Below are 23841 nucleotides of genomic sequence, written 5' to 3' on the forward strand. Positions count from 1 at the left end.
GCAATAATTAATCTTTATCTAAACATTTCCTTGTTTTGTATCGGTAAATGCGGGTCAAACGCCCAGTTTTACATTAGTTACTAAACGCGCAGAATACATACAAAACATAATACAAAACGTTATATGTTGAATTGACAAATATATTATTAATGTCACAACACCCAAAGAATATCAAGAGGTAGTTTTGTATTCAACTATAACGTTTCTACCTGCAGGCCCCACCGAGGTAGAGGAAAGAGCAGCAAGGAATTTTGCGGATGTTGTAAGAATACCCAATCAACAAATTATTCTTTTGAAATAAGGCCCAGGCAAGCATCTTACTCGTGTAAGGAATGATCTTTCTTACTTTATAAGTTTGCTAATGCCGAAGCTCATACCATGCTCGATAAAACGTTATTAGAAAATAGACATCTCACGGACATTTATTTATTTCATCCTTAGCCTTAGTTAAGTCTGTAAAGGTACATAAGGCTTATGTAGAAGCTTGTTTATAAGTTTCATGTGAAGAAATATGATCGTGATCTCCTTTGTTCAACATTCCATTTATCAGTCAATTCAGATGAAGAGTCAGACCCCATAGACACCGGGTATGAGACCATATCTCTGTATCTGACTGGGGTTCGAGATGATGCGACACCTCAAGTAGGACCACAAAGGGAGTGGTGTCTCCGGAACTGTGTCATCATCCGCAACATCAACGGACAACATGGCAGTTACCTCCCACTTAGGACTGCTGGCGTCTTCTGTTGCCCATACATCGTCATCCATTGTGGATGCCTGGGATCACAGAGCCAACACGACACTGTGCGACAGCCAGTCTTTCAATGATTATGTGCACAAGTTCAAACGACAGAGTGGATTTTACAAACAGTTCAAAGTACGGATTGTGCTGATAGTATTAACCCAATTCTATATTCCGTCAGTGTAGGCCACCGGCCCAAAACTACATACATTAACTACATGTCATAGACGAGTGTTACAGTGGTACACTATTCGATCAAATGTTGACATTCATGTTAGTGTTCTACGGAGTGACATTTAATGATATATATACATTGCTATATTCTTAATTAGGGTACAATTATTGACATAAAGATATTAAACTGAGATTTAGAAGGATGTACGTAATACTTTGTGGGTAACTGGCTATAGAGGCACAGATTAAGAGAAAGTGAAACTCGTCTTCCACATATCCTTCGTGACATACACAACACAGTATTTACTTCTTTCAATATTAAATACTTCCTGGTATCAATAAGTAACTGAAGTGAGAAACATCGAAATTGGGCAAGAAACCCGAAATTGTTTAGTAGTTACATAAATAAGGTACAGCTCTATCCGAAACCACCCCTTGAAGAAGGAGTAGGGTACCTTTCTGAAACGAACTAGGCCAGTATTGTTCATAAAAAAACACACGAGATAAGAATTAGATATAAAACATTTAGGATGGCCTACGTATTGCTGTTCCCAGATGTAACCAAACTCTGTACAAAGCAATAAGAATTACTTGTGCTGATATTGTTATTCCGAAAGTGATATTTTACTTCTGACTCCCCATTATTCATCTCTAAATGCTGAGTAGAAGTACAACACTAAGGTTGTGACTGATGTGGAGGTAGCAAATACCTTTTAGGTGAAGGTATACTCTTATATATACTCTTAAAAAAGTAAGGGAACCTGAACTTTCAATTAGAATAGGAAGAATAAGCCTTAACAAACTGTTCAAAGACAGACATCTTATGAACACACCACCATTTCTCTTTACCACCACCCCTAAACACAATGTATGGGATGCACGTGCACAACGCAGTAACCGCATACACGTGCATGGCGTGTCAATCTTGATTTTGCCGGTTTTCAAGAAGGTGGATAAATCAGTGTTAATTTTGACAATCATCTTGCATCACACAGTTGTTAGTGTTTGTTTCTTGCCGGCTTTTTTTTTTTTTGAAAATGAAAATCGTACACATGCAAATTTCACGTAACACACCAGTCATCTTTCAAGAGCGATTACTGTACAAACAACAAAGATCATAAGTTCAAGTGGTGATGCACTCTCAAAACATTCATTATTATTATATCAACATTAATTGACTATATATTTCCCAATTTTTCAATCGTAAATTGAAAATGAAGTTCCCCTACTTTTTAAAGAGTATACAAATAATCTGATTGTGTGTGCAAATGCTGCTCTATCGTTAGTACATGACAAGTGTGTTGTTTTGTAATAACTTTGATGGCAGACTGTCTGATCATGACAATATCTCTTCATAAGACCTGTATCCAATTATTCTTGTTTACGTTTTTGCTTCAGGGCTTGCCGGGTGGAGAGCTCGCCGCATGTTTGGTGGGCAAGACAACAACGAACCGCCGAAAGAATCGATATATGAACATACTTCCCTGTAAGTGTTGGGTGTGCTTAAATCAAGCTGAGCGGTTAATGTGTAGTCCCGAATAAGCGATACTCTTTCGTATCATATTCATAAAATTGCTTAAAAGTAACATATTAACATATTAATCAGCCATGTTACGATTACTAGGAGTGTAATTATTTACAAGTGTACATTCTTTTGGAATCATTTGCAGATGATCATTCACGCCTAAAGCTACAAAGTGGAGACTGCCAGAGAGGGAACGACTACATCAACGCCAGTTACATAAATGTATGTACGGCTGTGTTTACTTTAACTGGATCAGGTCTTAATGGAGAGAGAGAGTCTTAATGGATAGCATGATTGAAATGGATTGGGAGCTATGTGTAATATTTTTTTCCAGATTTAATCACTTCGAGCATACGCACCTTCGTTTATTATAACAATGCGAAATGTAAACAAGGCAGTTGGTTTATCTGTTTACTGGTTGTTTTAACTTGCATGTATGGTGAAGTAGTGTTCACTTCTGTTGTGCATGGACAGTAATATTCACAGCATGTCAGAAAACTATGTAACTGTTGGACTAATTCGAATTAATGGAGACGACTTCGTTGTTTTGTAGTATATTTCTCTAAAACAATATTTTTATGTATGTTTCGAACTCGATTTGATTTGGAAAATAGTCTATGGAAAGTAGCATAAAGGAATGCAGTATGGAAATTGTACCTAATTAACTCGAACCAGTGATGGTTCAGACAGACGGGGAACTCGATGCATGTCCTTCACTGAAACCCAACAAAGCGACCCTGAAACCGAAACCAGTCATTGTTCGTCTGTGAACCCAAAGATACCATTGTTCTCAACCAGCTACAGCCGTGACACATGGGCAGCTAATATTTGGGAAGAAAATAATATGAAAGTCAGGAACAAAACAATTCCAGGTCTTGTCTCACATCAGAAACATTTGGTGTAAAGGGCAAAATAACTGACCAAATCGGTGATGGCAAAACAGGTGTTCACACAATTTGCCTTAAAAAGTAAATATTTACAGACCAACGCCACAAGGCAGTACTGCTAACAGTAAACAATCCAGACAATCAAGTGATCGATGAAAACAGAGCTCCACGTTTATGAAAAGCGATGAAATACTTGCTACATTAATGGCACAGCTGCAGCATTCAACACGTTAATACACAATATATCAACTGATGTTTGTATATAACCTATTCCCCAAAGCAAAGAATCGCTTTACAAGAAAAGAGACAAAGACACTATATATATACTGAGATGGCCAATGAATGTTTCAGGGTTATGGAAAGCCGTGTTTCTTCATCGCTTCTCAAGGTCAGTATCTGCCATTGTAGGCTGGAATGTGGAGTCCTGACTCGATAGGTCATCTTCGAGCCTTTGTTTAATAAAGATAGTTTCTTTGTTGGCTAAGAGTCGGTTTATGTCGTATCACCTCAAACTTTGGACACTCAATATACCTCTACGACAACCAAATGTTGCTTGTACCCTTAGTTAGCTTAGCATCTCACATAACACACATATTATACAGACAGACACACTGATATAGACCCTTATATAACACGGGTATATAAGACACTGATATAACTCTGACAAGTAACACAATGATATAAAGCAAAATATAACATAGATATAACACAGATATATAACACCGCGTATAACAGACATATAACACACTGATATAGAACAAGTTCATGGCATATACCACGTTTAACACAGACATATGCCACATAGCACTTAATACAACATACTGGGTACAATGTGTGAAGCCCATTCCTGGTGTGCCCCGCTATGATCTTGCTGGAATATTGTTAAAAGTGGCGTAAAACCAAACTCACTCACTCACTAATACAACATACTGGGTAAAGCGACGTCGTATACTTAGGATCAATTCCACTGCAGGCGTGATGTTTTCATTTATCTTAACATTGATATAAAGTAGATGATCATTTCTCTAATGGTTAAGCTATTTCTCTGTTGACTTTTTCTTTTGTTCATGTGTATTTTTCTATTTGTAGTTAAAATATTCGGCTTACTGCTTCTGTCTAAGCACCTATAAGTCGATGCTGACAATATGCCATATGAGGAAATGTGTTTTCCGTGATTAGATAGTTCAAAATGATTCAGTTTCAATATGACTAGTTTCTCCTGTAACAATCCACATGGACATATATTAGAGAAAGGTTAATATGAATCGTTCAGCAACTGCATGTGTTCAGTGTTGTTGAATTATATTCAACAGGACCATTACAAGACACAATACCCGATTTTTGGAACATGGTACTCCAAACTGGTGCTCCCACAATCGTCATGCTGACAAACCTTCATGAAAACGGCAAAGTAAGTCTTTGTACAAAAGTAAATGGGATGAAATAGCCTTGATAGAAATAAAGAAGGTGATCCTTCATAAAGACTTGTCATCCCTATTACTTACAACTTTTAGAATGCCTCTGTAACAGTTTATATTGTAGGTGAAGTGGAGCCGGATTTCCCCTTTATAATATACTGAGTCAAAAAAAAGAAACTTCACAAAATGTAATTTGAAAAATAATGATTATATTTTTTCTCTGATGATACATCTATGTATCCGAAAAGGGATCCCTATCTTTCGACTCTAGGAAAACGTTAGCAAAACCCACTCAAACCCATCCATTCGTCGTGCAAATGACGTTAGTGCCAAATCAGGTTTTGCACGTGCAGTCGATCACGTGATCTTCGCATCGAAGTTTTCTTCATATGCACGTGTTTGCATTGGCCACAAGAATTGAAAAAACACTGTTAAACCACAGTTCTAACGGTACTTGAAATGCCACGATTGTCAAATGTGCAACGTGAACGTGCCGTTGGCATGTTGCTCGCCCAAGGTCGGGTCGTCCACGTGTGACGTCACGAGCAGAAGACCGTCAAATCGTCCTACGTCACCTACGTGACAGATTTCTGCCGGCTACACGAACCAGGGCTGAGATGTTTAGAGGTCGACTGTCCTCACAGACCATTCGAAATCGGTTGCGGGCTGCCAATCTCCATTCTCGACGTCCATATCGTTGGCCAATATTGACGCCGTTTCATCAACGTCAACGTCTGCTGTGGGCCCAACGGCACCTCCGATGGACCCAGAGAGACTGGAATCGAGTCGTCTTTAGCGATGAATCCAGGTTTACCCTCAGATTCGCGGACGGCAGGCATAGAGTCTGGAGACGACGTCGTGAACGGTATGCCCAATGTTGTGTACAGGAAGTCGACAGATTCGGGGACGGAAGTTGCATGGTGTGGGGTGCTTTCTGTGGGAACAACCGTTCCCGACTTCTGGTCATCCGTGGAAACCTCACAGCTGCTGCTTACCGCGACCAGGTGCTCACCCTGAACTCGTTCCTTTCATGGCGGCTCATGGCCCAGGTCTACAGTTCCAGCATGATAATGCTCGGCCGCATACCGCGATGTTGACACGAAATTTCCTTCAAAACGCTGGAATCAACGTCATGGACTGGCCATCGAGGTCCCCTGACCTTAATCCAATAGAGCACGTTTGGGATGCACTTGGGAGAAGGCTTCGTGGTCTTAGGAACCAACCTCAGAATTTGCAGGAACTTGGCGCTGCCTTGCAAGAGCAATGGCGCAGAATCCCCAACCACGTGTTCACAAGCATCAGGCAGTCGATGAGGAGACGGTGTTTGGCAGTGGTGAATGCGCGGGGCGGCCATACACGATATTGAACTGAGAAATTTCGCATTTTTATTCTTGTGACTTGACATTCTGTATACCCATGTTTTGGAACGGCGTTGTAGCCTAATGGAACTGATTATGGCACTGTCAGTGTATCGAGTACATCACACAGATCTCAGCAATGAAATAATAATTTATAGTGCTCGAAGAAAGAATGTGAAGTTTCTTATTTGACTCAGTATATTTGCACTTATAGAGTGATGTACAGGTACGTGTGCGTGTGCGTACGTTCGCGTGTCCTTGTGGCTGCTTGTCCTTGTCCAGACTTCTACCGGTGGTATATACTGCTGCTCACCGTGATGACTCAGTGTAATGTGAATACCAAACTCAGACAGCAACCAACCATCCTCTTAATGCAGGGGTGATGGGGATGGGGTAGCCTAGTGGTTAAAGCGTTCGCTCGTCACGCCGAAGTCCAGGGTTCGATTCCCCACATGGGTACAATGTGTGCAGCCCATTTCTCGTGTTCCCCGCCATGATATTGCTGGATTTTTTAAAAGCGGCGTAAAACCATACTCACTCACTTCTCTTAATGCAATGCTCCAGTCAGGGTAACAACATGTAGCGTCGTTTACTGTGTATTGATATGACGTCACGGGTATCGAACCACGCTTCTCCTTCTCTTCGACAGTCTTTATCCACCGAACACCAACAAACAGTAAACCATGTTTAGAACGAACTTGGTTGTAACGAGCTACGCATTTAGCAAACTACACTCATTAGTGATTCCTTTGAGTTCGCTATAACTGGACTTTACAGTATTCAAAATGTTGATATATATATTCACTGTCTGGCAGGTAATGTGTCGCCAGTACTGGCCAGATCTTGAGTGTGTTGACCAATATGGGGACTTCCGGGTCCAGACTGTCAGGGAAATGGCCATGGCGGACTACACAATCAGGGCATTCTCCATATCACAGGTACAAAAGGTCGTATTCAAAATGGGGGAAGTCTGTGACTGTGTTTCTGCTTCTGGTTCATCGTTCCAAAGATGATGTAGCTAAGCATATAAGTTCAATATTGCTGCATGGTTACTTAGCCCATTTTATCCTATGATTTGGTGGGAATAGTTGCGTCGCTTTGTAGTAACGTGGCGGTTCGTACCGCACCGAGTATTATCTAAAAGGCCAGTCTTACGTTTTCTGAGGCTATACAAAGAGATACGTATTCGAATTGTTCCTATCTGGGCCCACTTCCCACATTAAACATGCAAGCCCTGACAAAACTACAGCTTCGAGTAAAGCAAACGTTTCAGTCAGAAAAATCTCAGTAAACATAACAAATTACTTTATGATTTATGAATAATTACATCCAATTGAAACTTTTGGTATTTTACTAACCATTTCAAAACATTAATTAAAATTCGAATCACGTGACACGTTTATGCAAAACAATGTGTTAGGGATGCAACAGGGAAGATGTCTTAACCAAGTTTCTGCTGTATCATAAGTCTGAGACAGATAAGGTTCAATCTGGCATGGTATCATGGTTCAGATTTGGTATCACTTTACAAAGGTTGAAGTAGAGACTAGTGTCAGACTGTATGGCAATCCTTGAACATGGGATTCCAGCACGTCAAACAACACTTTCTTTGTCTGCTACTTAAACTTGCATAATGTATATCAGTAAAGAAGTTTATTAACCTCAGTTTAACCAAAGATATTGGTTCAGCTTCTCATATGCTATTACTTAAATGTCTGGAACAATACAGAAATTCGTCATCATCTCCTTTTAGACTCAAAAGCAGACCATAAAAATAGTCTTTATTCAAACACCTTTCATTTGGTCTTCTTCTACTTTCAACATTGACAGAAAGGTCAGAAAGATGTCCACAGTTTGGTCCACTACCACTATACAGCATGGCCTGACTACGGCCAACCAGTGGACACACAGTCTCTTCTCAACTTCCACACAGAGGTGAAGGGGGCGTGTGCTGCTGGACCCCTCGTGGTGCATTGCAGGTAACAAACTAAGCTTCGAATGATTCTGTCTCTACAGACCATGTCAAGTTAGATAACTGGTTCTTTCATGTTTACTTAAGTACTGAAACTTGTATATTTAATATTAAGCATGTAGTCAAAAGCTCGTATCCCACTCTTATTAGCTATTTGAACATCCCTTGTTTTGGACAACGAGTCACGGCTGTGCGATACAATGTATTGCTCAATGTATTGTTCAATGTCTTGTCCAATGTATTATTCAATGTATTGTTCAATGTATTGCTCAAGACCTTGTTTTATATATTGTAGCTGCCCACAGCTTGGCCGCCATACATTGTAGAATTTGATGTGGTTTCTTCAGTTCTGGAGTGGGGAGAACGGGGACATTCAATGTCTTCTTCGATGTATTGTTCAATGTATTGCCTAATGTCTTGTCCAATGTATTGCTCAATGTTTTGTCCAATGTATTATTCAATGTATTGTTCAATGTATTATCTAATGTATTGTTCAATGTATTAACCAATGTATTGTTCAATGTATTATTCAATGTATTGTCCAATGTCTTGTCCAATGTATTGCTCAATGTACTGTTCAATGTATTGCTCAAAGTATTATCCAATGTATTGTTCAATGTATTATCCAATGTATTGCTCAAAGTATTGTTCCACGTCTTCTTCAATGTATTGCTCAATGTATTATTCAATGTATTATCTAATGTATTGTTCAATGTATTATCCAATATATTGTTCAATGTATTGTTCACTGGATTATTCAATGTATTGCTCAATGTATTCCTCAAACATTATTCAATGTATTGTTCAATGTATTATCCAATGTATTGTTCAATGTATTATTCAATGTATTGTTCAATGTATTATCTAATGTATTGTTCAATGTATTGTTCAATGTATTTTTCAATGTATTATTCAATGTATTGTCCAATGTCTTGTCCAATGTATAGTTCAATGTATTATTCAATGTATTGCCCAATGCATTGTCCAATGTGTTATTCAATGTATAGTTCAATGTATTATTCAATGTATTGTTCAATGTATTATCTGATGTATTGTTCAATGTATTATCCAATGTATTCAATGTATTTTTCAATGTATTCCTCAAAGTATTATTCAATGTATTGTTCAATGTATTATCTAATGTATTGTTCAATGTATTATTCAATGTAGTATTGTTCAATGTATTTTTCAATGTATTATTCAATGTATTGTCCAATGTCTTGTCCAATGTATTGCTCAATGTACTGTTCAATGTATTGTTCATGGTATTGCTTATAGTATTATCCAATGTATAGTTCAATGTATTTTTCAATGTATTGTTCAATGTAGTTTACAAACTATCTTTAAATGTATTGTCCGATGTGTAATCCAATGTATTATCCAATGTATTGTTCAATGTATTATCTAATGTATTGTTCAATGTATTGCTCAAGGTCTTGTTTTATGTATTGTAGCTGCCCACATCATGGCCGCCATACATTGTAGAATTTGATGTTGTTTCTTCAGTTCTGGAGTGGGGAGAACGGGGACATTCATTGCTCTTGACTATTTGCTGGACCAGGCTACAGCGGAAGGTGGTGTTGATGTTTTCGAGTGTGTAAAGAGGCTTAGATGCCAGCGTATGAATATGGTTCACCACCAGGTATAGTGATGTAACAAACGTTTTTCCTTTTTCGTGATATGGATGTTCAGGTGGCCTAATCGTCGAAACTCGCTGGGTAGAGTTGCCTCCCTTGGATGTGCCTGAAGTGTGATTCTGGACTTGACGCCAACGATTGATTTATGTTATACATAATGATATATCATGTTATGGTATAGTTTGTATACTTGGCGAGAACAGTCATGTAAATCTTGGATACATTGTCCACTGCGCGTAGTTACGTTTGAAAACCACTTGTGTGTTGAAACACTTGTGTGTTGAAACACTTACGTGGGAAATGAAGGTAGAAAACAACACTCATAAATGTTTGGCATATGGCCAGTTTTCTGTGGTTAAATGTAATCGTAACAAATTATGATCATGTTATATTTTATCAAACTTTAAACATTCTTTCTACAGCGTGACTATGAACTACTGCACGATGTGTTGGCACTGGCTCTCGGTCAAAGGATCCTCCAACTGAAGATAACCCAAGGTGCCAAGATGGCAAGTGAGGAGTCGTCCTGTGGCGTTCTGCCCAGTGTCGAGTTGTGTCCACCCTTAGAAATAGTGTATCCACCATGTGAAGTGGTGTTTCCATCCCGTGAGGTAGTGTATCTACCCTGTGTGAAGTAGTGTATCCACCATGTGAAGTGGTGTTTCCACCCCGTGGGATAGTGTATCTACCCGGTGAAGTGGTATATCCACCCCGTGAAGTAGTGTACCCACCCTTTGACGTATTGTATCAACCCTGTGACGTATTGTACCCACTCTCTGAAGTTGTGTACCGTTTCGGTGTTCTCCTTTGCTCACCCCGGGTCACAACATACACTTGTACATTATACACACACCACGGGTAGTCCTCGTACAGACAATGTAATAAGCGTTTGTCTGATAAAATAATAGCAGGAGGGTACGCCGTTCAGTCTCCTCTATATGGCCATTGTTTACCTTTAGATTTTAAATACAGAAGTGTTCATTAGTTCCTTGTATATAATTTGTACATAGTTGCCGATCTGAATAAAATTGTTGTGTTTTTATTGAGGGTTTCTTTTTATTCTATCTCCAAGTGGTGAAGATTATGGCAGATTAAAGCGTTCGTGGGATATTTTGACAAGACGGGGTCGATTTCTACATGGATGTAATGTTTTACCATGGTGTCTCTTCGCCTAGAGACGTTGCTGCTGGTAAAGATCCGTGTAAGAACTGGTCGCCAGCAACCCATACTCCATGCATGTCATCGTATCCCAACTGCTTAGATCAATGCTCATGATATCATTCACAGGATGTTCTGATCCAGATTATTTAAAAGAGTATTGCATGTGACAAGCCAGGAAGGTTCTCGGGTTGGAACATTTCCTCGCACGACCACAAAAAGAAATACGCTCTTTGCAGGGCTATATAAATCCAATGTTATAAAATAAAAGAGACCAAACTTTTTCTAGAATTTAAATAAATCTACGCCATACGCAGTCGAGTGTGCAGTATCCTGCTATATTGTGACCATGTGTTTATGAATCGTTCATAAACAGTGACAATACAAAATGTTCTCGAAAAGGTGAGCGCATCCTGCTCCAACTGTGGTACCCGTACATCCTGACATGGCATAAAAACCATGACAGACGATAAACAAAACATATTTTCTACGTTTGAGAATACTATAGGTTTTGGGAACCGTATAACAAGACGAGTGACATATATGTTCTGTGCTTAGTACTTGTAATCTAGTTATGCATGACCTATCACGTGACACGAGATCTCGTGACAAGGAAACGGGATTTTCTATTTGTGTAATATGCATACGCATCATACACGGACCCATTTCTTTGAAGTTTTATTCACTTACGTGTTTCTCGAATCTCACATGATATACAGTACTGTTAACAGATACGTAAAAAGACCTCCCTTTCTACCTTTGATGTGCTTAGGGACCGTTCATAATTTATGGCTGGGGGTGATGATGATTTTAAGGGGGGGTCACCCATTTTGTTCTGGGGAGCTAGGGGTTCATCAATTTTGTACACACGTACTAGTGGGGTTGGGTGGGGTGGGTTCAGCAATTTTGTACATAAAATATGTTTAAAATTATGCTTAGAAATTATGGGAAGGGGTGTGTCATTGATTTTGTACATGACATACAGGGGGGTCACTTATTTTGTACATAAATTTTTTGGGGGGTAGTATTCACACTGTACATGCTTCTCCATAAAAATCATCATCACCTCCCCTAGCCATAAATTATGAACGGTCCCTCATACAAATTGAAAGGCAGGTGGGTGGTGGGGGGATCTGTGGTGGGGTGGGGACTATAAGTGTGTGACTGGGTTGGGATTAACTCCGCTTGGATTAGTACTTAAGTTCTGTCAAGGAGTACATGCCTTGACAACGAAGAAAGCTCATGGATGCAATTTCCCCAACACACACACACACACACACGCACGCACGCACGCACGCACGCACGCATACGCACACGCACGCACACACAAACACACTGCAATTGGAAGTTATTCTACAAACTCGATTTGTGTTTCATTGTGCACCTGATAACCAATTTATATGTTTTAATTAACTCAAAAATGGAAAACTTTGCATACTTACAATGTGTGCTGGGTACATGGTCAGCGTGCACGTGGGTGTGCCTTTGAAATAATTTTACTACGCATAACGAGAGGTCCACTGCGTGGGAAGCGAGATGTCAGGAAAATGAAACTTATTGTACACGTTCTGAAACATAATCTGGTGCGTCACACATCCCATGACTTGTTTTCGACACGCAATCCCTACTGTTTTGATAGTACTCTAGAGTACACTGTTGTGTGAGTTCCCAATAGCACATTATAACAGTGTCACACACTCCAGCCTTGTGTCAGTGCCACACACTCCAGCATTGTGTCAGTGTCACACACTCCAGCCTTGAGTCAGTGCCACACTCCAGCCTTGTGTCAGTGCCCCAAATTCCAGCCTTGTGTCAGTGTCACACACTCCAGCCTTGTGTCAGTGTCACACACTCCAGCCTTGTGTCAGTGCCACACACTCCAGCCTTGTGTCAGTGCCACACACTCCAGCCTTGTGTCAGTGCCACACAGTGTCACACACCAGCCTTGTGTCAGTGCCACACACTCCAGCCTTGTGTCAGTGCCACACACTCCAGCCTTGTGTCAGTGTCACACACTCCAGCCTTGTGTCAGTGTCACACACTCCAGCCTTGTGTCAGTGCCACACACTCCAGCCTTGTGTCAGTGCCACACTCCAGTCAGTGCCACACGCTCCAGCCTTGTGTCAGTGCCACACGCTCCAGCCTTGTGTCAGTGCCACACACTCCAGCCTTGTGTCAGTGCCACACACTCCAGCCTTGTGTCAGTGCCACACGCTCCAGCCTTGTGTCAGTGCCACACGCTCCAGCCTTGTGTCAGTGCCACACGCTCCAGCCTTGTGTCAGTGCCACACGCTCCAGCCTTGTGTCAGTGCCACACGCTCCAGCCTTGTGTCAGTGCCACACGCTCCAGCCTTGTGTCAGTGTCACACGCAGCAGCCTTGTGTTTAGGCAACACAGTATTGAACGTGTTCCACAGAATGTTCACCAGGCAGCAGGTGAGTGTGATATGTGGAGGTGTTCTGTGTCTTTATACTCTGAGCTGTTCCTGTCATATTAATATAATATGTTATATTTTTGCTGATCGCATGTAAGTTTTTCCATATCATTTTGAGTAAAGATGTATTCTTTCGTTTTGGTGTGCCTGTTTCATTGTATCTATTTTATCTAGCAGTAGTAATTTTGGAGCCTAACACATTTTTTTAGCGACATTTCTCGTTGCTTCGATTATCTGATCGGTGCTTGGGAGTATTTTCTCGTTATTTCAATTATTTTCTCCTTATTTCTTTTATTTTATCGTTGCTTCGAGTATTTTCTCGTTACTTCAAGTTTCTGTAAAAAACTTGAAATTTCGACTAATTACTCGTTACTTCAAGCTTATGTAAAAAATCTTGACATTTCGAGTAATTATTCGTTGCTTTGAATATTTTTTCGTTACTTGAAATTTCGAGTATTTACTCATTACTTCAAGCTTCTGTCAAATACTTGAAATTTCAATAAATTTCTCGTTGCTTCGAGTATTTTCTCGTTGCTCCAATTTTCTTTCAAAAACTCAATGTTTTTCAAAAGAAACTTGTTGTTTCGATTATTTTTTCGTTGCTTCAAAATTTGTTCGTTGCTTCGAGTATTTTCTCGTTCATGTTTCTTTCAAAAACACTCTTTTTAAAGAAAATTTGAAGCAACGAGAAAATAATCGAAACAACCATAACTTTCGCTGAAAGAAACAATTTATGTTGCAAAAGTGTCAGCCTTAGGCTTGCGTGGTATATATGTTATCGTATCGTAAGTTTTTAATTTTATATATAACAATAGGATTGGTCTGAAAACTTTTTTGTCGAGACAAAATCTATGAAATGAAATGTAGAGCTCGCTTACCATGTTATTGTGCAGGAATGGTCTATGTCAGCAAGTTATAACACCCTGCTTCACATGGTAGCTCATTTAACAAATCAGTTTCGTTTTCATGTTTGCTACAAAACAAATCCTTTAATGTCCACCCGTCCCTACAGTTCAGGCTGATGCTGGTTCTTCTCCTGTCCTTCAAGGAAGAGATCATACTAGGATTCAGTAAGTGCCACTTTGTTCATATTCACAGTTAATACCCTAGTCGAATATTGTGTTAATCTTCAGCTGATGGAGTGCGTATTATTGGTGAAAACCAGGGCCCCGTTCCTCAAAGCGATCGTAGTGCTGCGACAGTCTATGTTAAAGTATGGGAGTTACGATCACCTTAGCGCTACGATCGCTTTATCGAACGGGGGCCCTTGGGCGAACTAATGTTGTGTTCTACTCGAGTGATACTTGATAACTAGTCCATGAGTGAGTGAGTATGGTTTTTCGCCGCTGTTATACCAGTAATATTACGGCGATCGAAACCAGAAATGAGATATATAATTGTACCCGTATGGGGAATTGTACCCGGGTCTTCGGCATGACGATCGAACGATTTCACCACTTGGCCACTCCTCCGCCCAACTTGTCTGTGACATCACTGTCGACATTGATTGTTTTGGTACGAAACCAAAGGGATAGTTTTACTCAACATGCTCTGTGATAGGATTCTAGATGCCTGAGCCAAGAGTTACTCTGTTACAAATTTGACCCTTTACGGTAATTATTGGGACAACACAGCATTCCCTGTTCCGAAAGTATCACCCCCAGGGGCCTGGCTGCATAACTCACAAGCACACCATGCTTGTCGGACCACAAAAATGGGGATCGAGGTAAAAGGGGGTAAATTGTATGCCAAACATATATGCCAATGAACACTTTGAATCATTCTAGGTTCAGCTCCTGCGACTTCGCCATCTACGAACGCTGTGGACACATGGGTTAACCTTGAAGACAACTGTAAAGATACAAGTTGTGTCACGTGTAAACGGGGATTTTATGGAGAAGGCAGTTGTAACAGGACCTGCAACCAGCACTGCATGCTGGGATACTGCAACTACTCTACTGGAGCCTGTAAATACGGGTGTGTGAACACTAGTGTACATTCCCTAACATCGCCCTGGTATGGACCTTCATGCAGTGAGAGTTGTAGCAGCAACTGTCTTCTGGGTAGATGTTTCAGGAACGGGACCTGCTACCTTGGCTGCCAGAACGGAACCTATGGAGACATGTGTGAAGATGCTTGCCCAGAGAATTGCTTCCAGAATTGTAAGATGAAAAGTGGAGAATGTGTGGATGGGTGTCAATCTGGATTTTATGGGAAGTACTGTGACATGACTTGTTCTGTGAACTGTCTCGGTGGGAGATGTCACCAAAACGGAAAGTGTCACAACTGCACCGAGGGATTTCAAGGTGACACTTGTTACAAAACGTGTCCCAAACACTGCAAGAGCTGTGTACAATATGGAGACAATTGCACAACGTGTACAGACGGTCGGTACGGACACAAGTGTATTGTCTGCGACAAATGCAGAAGTAAATGCAGATTCAGTGACGGTAAATGTACAGATGGCTGTAAAGACGGTTACCATGGTGACTATTGCAGCGTGTCTTGCAACAGTGGTTGTCTGTCATCCAAATGTGACCAATCAACCGGTGAGTGTTCGTTGGGCTGTATTCCCACGATGTATGGAATGTCATGTGACCAGCCCTGTAGCAGTACCTGTATGGAACGCCAGTGCCGGAACCGATCTGGACTGGAATGTTCCATCGGATGTATTGCTGGCTTCTGGGGGAAATATTGTGAGCATCCTTGTGATGAAGACTGCCTCCGATGTAACAGATCATCAGGATTGTGCATGGAATGTAAACAGAATACTTATGGACATCACTGTGAGAAAAACTGTAGCATGAACTGTTTTGACAGGAAATGCAATAACACCGGCACATGCATGGATGGCTGTATATCAAGTTACCATGGCAACAACTGTTCGTTAGGATGTTCACAACATTGCAGTATATGCGACCAGGAAAGTGGCGCGTGTTCCAAGTGCTTTGCAGGTTGGACCGGGGAAAATTGTGAAGGTGAGGTAAAAGTTTGCTTGGAAGAGTAACGTCCCTTAGACGTGCCAGGAGCTTTGTTCGTGGATCCCAATGTACGATTAGCCCTTTCACATGTATCACGTCGGTCACCCATTTTACATATCATGGTGATAAGTGGCGTTAACCTTGACTTGCTGCACACAATCACTTTGTCCATGATAAAATAAGGAACTAAGTCACATAAAATATGCCATGTTTATGAAATTTAGGATATTAATTCTGACAGTCTATTCTAATGTTACTGAACTAGAAACCAATGTCTGTTACAGAATATACCAAACCAGAATATACAAAACCAGGAGTGTTCTATCTATACCCTGGTGGTTACCATGTTCATGATGACGGCTGTCTTCCTGTTACAGAATATGCAAAACCAGGATGTTCTACCCCCGTTTGTTTTATGTGGCTGTCAGCCATTGGTGTACCCACCGTTTGTTTTATGTGAGTCAGCCATTGTTTCCACCATACACACCCATGTACCTTTTGTAAAATGTTGGCTGTGGGGTAGCCTAATGGTGCAAGCGTCCGCTCGCCACGCTGAAGATCCGGGTTCGATTCCCCACATGGGTACAATGTGTGAAACCCATTTCTGGTGTCCCCGCAGTGATATTGCTGGAATATTGCTAAAAGCGGCGTAGATCCCTACTCTGATGTCTCTGATCATGTTTTGCTATAGTTCGCCGTGGAGACTTGCGTCGCCTTAGACGTTCAAAAACCTATCATCGTGGTTTGAGATCCTATATTCGCCCTGGTGTTTCTGGTTTTGTCATACCCGTGTTCGTGTGTTTCCTCGTGGTAAACACTAACAGCTGCAGACCTTTGGGCTTCCCTCCTACTCCTAATCCGTGATATTCCTGGATCTACTGTTCAAAGCGATGTAAAATTCAACTCACCCATTGTTTTAACGACTACCACTCCTGTTTGTATATAGACAAGAAAATATACACAAAAAACATCAACATGAATTATTATACGTGTGTTTTAAAGCAAGGCTTATGGTCGATATTTCTTCCCATGTTGAGGTTTTCGTTTTCATGTCGAACTTGTATTTCCAGAAAGAGACTATTAAGAAAGGAAGAGGATGGGCATATCTTACGCCGCTGTTTGAAGTGGCTGAACAAAAGAAGAACAATTACCTCAGATGATTCGTTTGATTCAATCAACAAGGAATTCAACGTTAACTCGGGTGAGTGAGTGTTCAACATTCCTTCAGTTATACGATAGCCTGTGAGGTTGACGTGAGATCAAATCCTAATGTGATGTAACTCTTATCTCGTAGGCATATCAGGGCTCCAACCATTCACTCAGACCTCGATTCGATTTCGATTTTCGATACTAGACCCTCAATCCGATCATTTTTTATTCGGTTCTTCATACAAGTAAAAGCATCAGATTTCATTTAACTCTCAGAGTTTATTAAACAAAACATATAACACTGAAAACATTTTCCAAGATTTGACTAGGAAATCAGGAATGTAAATAATCTAACCTTTTACAAACAAATAAAATATGTTTAAACACAGAACACTCAAATATCGAATCGAAATAGTGATAGTCGTTATCGAAAATCGAAACTAAGGTGTCAGATTCGATTTGCGATGAATCGAATCCGAATCGGTGCAGCCCTAGGGCATATAGTTAATTTATTTAAACCGATTAGCCCAGAAAAAAAAGGATCATAGACAGGCCAAATTCACGATCACAGGTTTCTAGTACATCAAAGGGAAGCACCTCTTCAGAACGATTTGTTCACGTATACATAACAAACAACCAATCAGAAATACGCATAAACACTCACAAAGAAAGAGAGACATGGGCAGAATTATTGTGAGCTGTGAAAGAAATATATTGCTGTAATGTTCATACATTTGTAAATCTTTCAGATTTTTATCCTGCATCAAATCGACTGTCGCTAAAGGACGAGAAGAATAACATGTTACCTTGCATGACACAGAAGAATTCCTCGCTTTACATAAATACAGTAACCAGAGAAATGATATGAAGCCTTACAGACTAAATAATGATATCAACACTAGTGGCCATCAGCGCTGTTTTACTAAAGGCAGAACAGTGTCACAATGTCGTCTCGACCGTCAACAACGGAGCGAGGTTCAGCACAACCACGAGATCAGTGACTGTATGGAGACTAAAGGAGCGCGTTTGAAGCACATGGCCAAGACCAAAGAACAACGCTACAGAAGAAGCTTAAGCGACGGCCATGAAGTAACACACCAGTCAAGAACCCCAATCGGATATTCCAGAACAGGACAGACCAAAAATGGAATCGTCACCTTCAATCATACAGGCGCTGACAGGATCATGTCTGTACCCAGGTTCAGCGTATATTATGACCACCAGTTGGATGCATCAGAGACATTCCGACCTACAGAAGGACTTCAGCAGGTTGGTGACCGTGAGTCCGCGACGTTTGAGGTTGAAGCAATGACTCCAGCATGTGGCGGACAGGTTGGGTTGAGTCCCCCCAGACTCAAGACAACAGCAGTGGCGTGCCGGCATTTCACGGACTACATACACAGAATGAGGCTTTATGGCGGGTTCATACAACAGTTTGAAGTAAGTTTGACCCAATTTATATAATTAACCTTGCTGTAAATTAATTTGTTAGCAATCAGCAATTGTGAATATATTCTTGAAAAGATAATGCATAGAAAACCGCAGGTTATTCGACGCGTAAAGTTTTGACATGAGTTGAAAGTTACTATCTTAGAATCGCAAGAGGATGTTCAAACACTGTGTTATTGTTGCAGGAACTACCAAAAGGCGAGCTTGCAATGTGTGCTGACGCTAAGAGGCCTGCCAACCTCGGACAAAACAGATTCAAGAACATGCATCCATGTATGTACTGTTCCTATGTACTTTGATGACGTAGTTAACAGTTAATCTCTAGCAAAGACACATACCCATGTTTCATTCCACTACGGCAATAGACTGCTCGGTCTTCAGCGTCTTTCATTCAGCAAATATTCCTATTTCCATAATCGATCCATGTTACGGACACTGATTCTATAGCAGACTGATGCATATATTTCGTTCCAGACGACCACTGTCGAGTAATTCTCCCTGGCAGCGAGAGGGCGAGTGATTACATCAACGCAAGCCACATTAATGTAAGTGCAGTCTAACAGGGTGAGGCGAGTGAGTGAGTCAGTCAGTCAGTCTAGTTTAACGCCGTTTTAGCGCAGTTTTAGCAATATTCCAGCAATATCAAGGCTGGGGACACCAGAAATGGGCTTTACACATTGTAGCCATGGGTGAAATTGAACCCGGTTCTTCGGCGTGAAGACTGAACGCTTTAAGAAGCTTGAATAGGTCCCAAGATTCTCTCACGTAGGAGTGAGTGAGTATGGTTTTACGCTGGTAAAATATTCCAGCAATATCACGGCGGGAACACCAGAAATGGGCTTCACACATTGTACCCATGTGGGGATCGAACTCGGGTCTTCGGCTTGACGAGCGAACGGTTTAACCACTAGGCTACCCCACCGACCCGTTAGTCCATAACATCACTTCACTTTTTCTGGAAAAATGTAATTACTTGTACGAAACCAAATTAACTGGATTGATTTACTTATCATGCTCTCTGGTGGGACTCTAGATGCCTGAGCCACCAGTTCCTCAGTTACCCTTTTCAAGTTGATATTTGACGCTTTACGGTAATTTTAGGGACAACACAGAGCAGGTTTGCTCGCTCACCCTGCCCCACCGACGGAATCACTTGTGATACCGTAACCATTGCCCAAGTCGTGCCTATTACTACCCGCAGTCTATAGCTTGACTATTGTTGCCGACTACGAAATATTGACATTTCATTCATTCATTTCACAAGGACCTGAGACAGTAAACATGTGAAGCTGATGCAGTGACTGAAGTCGAATCTCTGGCCACAAGGCTGTTGCTTCTTCAGTCAAAATACACATGATTCATGTTTACCATGTTTGGGTAACCACTGTTTATATCAAATACACCGGAAGACGTGCAGCCTGTGTAAATCGCATGTAACCTGAACATCAGCTTTTATCTAACTTAAATATCATTTCTTAGATATGCAATTATGAAATACCAGCGCCTTGAGCATGTACTAGTTGCCTGGATATGTGCGCTATATAAAAATCCTATTATAAAAAAAGATAATAATAATACATGTATACTGTGGTGATATACCTGGTTTCTTTCACAGGGATACGGAAAACCTCGATTCTACATAGCTACACAAGGTGAGCGCTGTTTGACCATGTTCATATGTGAACAAATAATCCCAAAGCGTATCTCAATGGCAATGCCCTTTCAATGCAAACAGCTTTACTTCGAATGTAATCCAACCATGGAATCTGTAATAATGCTTAAGATTACCAGAAACACATGATGCATGTATTCGCAGTTATATTTCATGATTGCAATATGACTTCAGAGTTATTCTCGAGTTATTTTTTAAATTTTCCTTATCATTGTATTTGGAGGTTTTCCGTTGGATAGAAATGCCAATACACGTAGTCCTCACGAACTGATTTATTTAAATTGGTGTGTTTGAAACAGGACCTCTGCCAGAGACAACAGCCGACTTCTGGGACATGGTTCGTCACTATGAGGCCACGACAATAATAATGCTGACAAACATTTTAGAAAATGACAGGGTATGTTTTAGTACTGACAGTTTCTCCATCTGAATGGCAGTGCATTGTGATACTGTTAGTCATTACACGAGGGATATCTATTGATCAATGGTCTGTGCAGAGATAGAAATATGTACGACAATCTGTATGACTGTCTGTATGATTATCTGTATGCCATCTGTTTGATAATCTGTACGACTATCTATATGACTATCTGTATGCCATGTGTATGACAATCTGTATGACAATTTGCATGACTGTCTGTATGACAATCTGAATGACAGTCTGTATGCCATCTTTATGATAATCTGTATGACTATCTATATGACTTTCTGTATGACTATCTATATGGCTATCTGTATGACAATCTGTATGACTATCTTGTGTTCTGGTTATCCAGATGAAGTGTGTTAAGTACTGGCCTGACGTGGGAACGGCTCAGCAATATGGCGGGTCTTGTGTACAGACGGTTCGGGAGGAGATCGGGATGGACTACAGCGTCAGGACAATGTTCATATCGGAGGTAAAAGAGGCGACTTTGTGAAGGACATTTACCATTGTACAGGTTAAAGATATTGAATATATAATACGACTAAAAGAGAAGGTAAAACATGACCATAACATGGTACAGATGTACATTTACATGAGTGTCATAGCACAAATCAATGTATAGGACATGACACAGGTAAATGAAGGAGAGTGTAAATGAAGACACAGGTACAGTGTACATGTACAGGACAACGCCCATGACACAGGTAAATGAAGGACAGTGTACATGTACAGGACAACGCCCATGACACAGGTAAATGAAGGACAGTGTACATGTACAGGACAACGCCCATGACACAGGTAAATGAAGGACAGGTACACAGGTAAATGAAGGACAGTGTACATGTACAGGACAACGCCCATGACACAGGTAAATGAAGGACAGTGTAGTACATGTACAGGACAACGCCCATGACACAGGTAAATGAAGGACAGGTGTACATGTACAGGACAACGCCCATGACACAGGTAAATGAAGGACAGTGTACATGTACAGGACAACGCCCATGACACAGGTAAATGAAGGACAGTGTACATGTACAGGACAACGCCCATGACACAGGTAAATGAAGGACAGTGTACATGTACAGGACAACGCCCATGACACAGGTAAATGAAGGACAGTGTACATGTACAGGACAACGCCCATGACACAGGTAAATGAAGGACAGTGTACATGTACAGGACAACGTCCAGTCAGTTGAGTGGTCATCTGACATTATATTCGCAGACTGATATTTGATGGATACGCTAAGTTTTCAAATATCTCATTTTCCACATTGCATGAGTAAGGAATGTCCCTTTGACACCAACAATGAATTCCTTCAAATGCCTTTATATTCCGATCGATATTGCCAACAAATCATTCTGTAAAATGATGTTTCACATTTCAGTGTCACATAACGACCTTGACATTATCGTTTGTAGGAAGGTGGGCGTGGCCACCAGATTTGCCAGTACCACTACACAGCATGGCCTGACCATGGGCAGCCGTCAAGTGACCAGTCTCTTCTGGACTTCCACTACCATGCCAGGGCAACGTTTGGTGCTGGCCCTGTCATTGTACACTGCAGGTAATATGAGTAACATCGACTTTGGAATGGGGGACCAAATGGTTGTAGTAGATCATGTGACAGAAGCATTGGAACGTGGTCATACGTATAATGAGGGAAACAAAAAATAAAGGAACATGGGAAAATTTAAGCGTTTCTTTAATATTTTCCAGTTTTCATCACCAGCTTTGAATAGCGCTGTGGGGGGGGGGGTGGGGGGGTTTGGTCTTAGAGTAAATAAAGGAACACTGCCATACAGTGATGTTCCCTGATTTGTTTCCCTCAGTATATTTTATTAGTATATTGTATAATCAGTATACTTAGGGGTAACCAGAAACTGGATATGTTAGTTGGTCAAAATTGAATGATGTCTTATTAGTTGCGTAAGTGGTATGTTTCGATATCTTTTGTAATATGTTTCCAGGATATATAATAGGGACATACCATTTGTCGTTGTAGTGCCGGCATTGGTAGAACTGGAACATTCATTGCTTTGGACTATCTGCTGGACCAGGCAACAGCCGAGAGTGTCGTGGATGTGTTCCAGTGTGTGAAGAGACTCAGATACCAGCGTATGAATATGGTTCAAACTGCGGTTGGTTTCATTACTATCCGTTTACATTACCTTCTACCCGTGAAGGTCCGGATTAGAATTGGTCTTCAGCAACTCATGCTTGTCGTAAGAGGCGACTAACGGGATCGGGTGGTCAGGCTCGCTGACTTGGTTGACACATGTCATCGTATCCAAATTGCATGTTCGATGCTCAAGATGTTGATCACTCGATTGTCTGGTCCAGACTCGATACAGACCGCCGCCATATAGCTGGAATATTGCTGAGCGCGGCGTTAAACAACAACCAACCAAATTATATTCCCTTCTGTTCGGTCATTTCTCTCTTGTCACACATGTGCAATTTAATGTCTAAATGACTTTATTGCCCTCCTTCAAGAATGTCTTCAAACATAAGCCCTGGTTTCCCACAAAACAGACGAAAAACATAAAGAACCAGTAATGATGAAAGTGTTTAATGCAGTTGCCATCTATTATCCATTTGAACAATTTGTTCTGTTGCAGGGGCAGTATGAGTTTCTACACGATGTGTTAGAGCTAGCCTTCCTTAAGCTGCCAATGGACCACAACTGTTGAGTACATCACAAACCATGAAGGGAATGATATGCGGTGCAGTACGCGTGGAAGAAACAATGCTGGAGACTGAGGAGAAGCAGAACAACAAGTATGACAGAAGGAGCACCCCTAGCTTAAATTATTACCAGAAGCATCCAGCATGAAAGGAGAAGTGTCCCAAG

The 23841-nt window shown here is 40.9% G+C and overlaps 1 protein-coding gene across 1 annotated transcript; it reads left to right on the forward strand.

Annotated features, from left to right (window-relative positions):
• The first annotated feature begins 579 nt into the window (after positions 1-579).
• LOC124274202 lies at positions 580-23841 on the forward strand. Its single transcript, XM_046709508.1, has 21 exons — positions 580-877; positions 2315-2402; positions 2587-2663; positions 3680-3716; positions 4642-4739; positions 6920-7042; positions 7935-8083; positions 9583-9718; positions 10136-10324; positions 12956-13306; positions 14318-14375; positions 16216-16283; positions 18237-18875; positions 19070-19157; positions 19359-19429; positions 20500-20536; positions 20856-20953; positions 21333-21455; positions 22409-22554; positions 22993-23128; positions 23609-23841. Exons 1-21 carry the CDS (start codon positions 707-709, stop codon positions 23678-23680), a joined length of 2955 nt encoding a protein of 984 aa, XP_046565464.1. The 5' UTR covers positions 580-706; the 3' UTR covers positions 23681-23841.

This window comes from Haliotis rubra, unplaced genomic scaffold (genome assembly GCF_003918875.1).
Source record: "Haliotis rubra isolate DU_JTF1 unplaced genomic scaffold, ASM391887v1 Scf189, whole genome shotgun sequence".
Lineage (NCBI taxonomy): Eukaryota > Metazoa > Mollusca > Gastropoda > Lepetellida > Haliotidae > Haliotis > Haliotis rubra.

Bases quoted from the DNA above. Each gene is read 5' to 3' on its own strand.
- LOC124274202 (XM_046709508.1), top strand. From the start codon at position 707: ATGGCAGTTACCTCCCACTTAGGACTGCTGGCGTCTTCTGTTGCCCAT. The intron at 9,719-10,135 runs GTATAGTGATGT...TTCTTTCTACAG, and splicing joins TGAATATGGTTCACCACCAG to CGTGACTATGAACTACTGCA. The intron at 18,876-19,069 runs GTAAGTTTGACC...TTATTGTTGCAG, and splicing joins GGTTCATACAACAGTTTGAA to GAACTACCAAAAGGCGAGCT.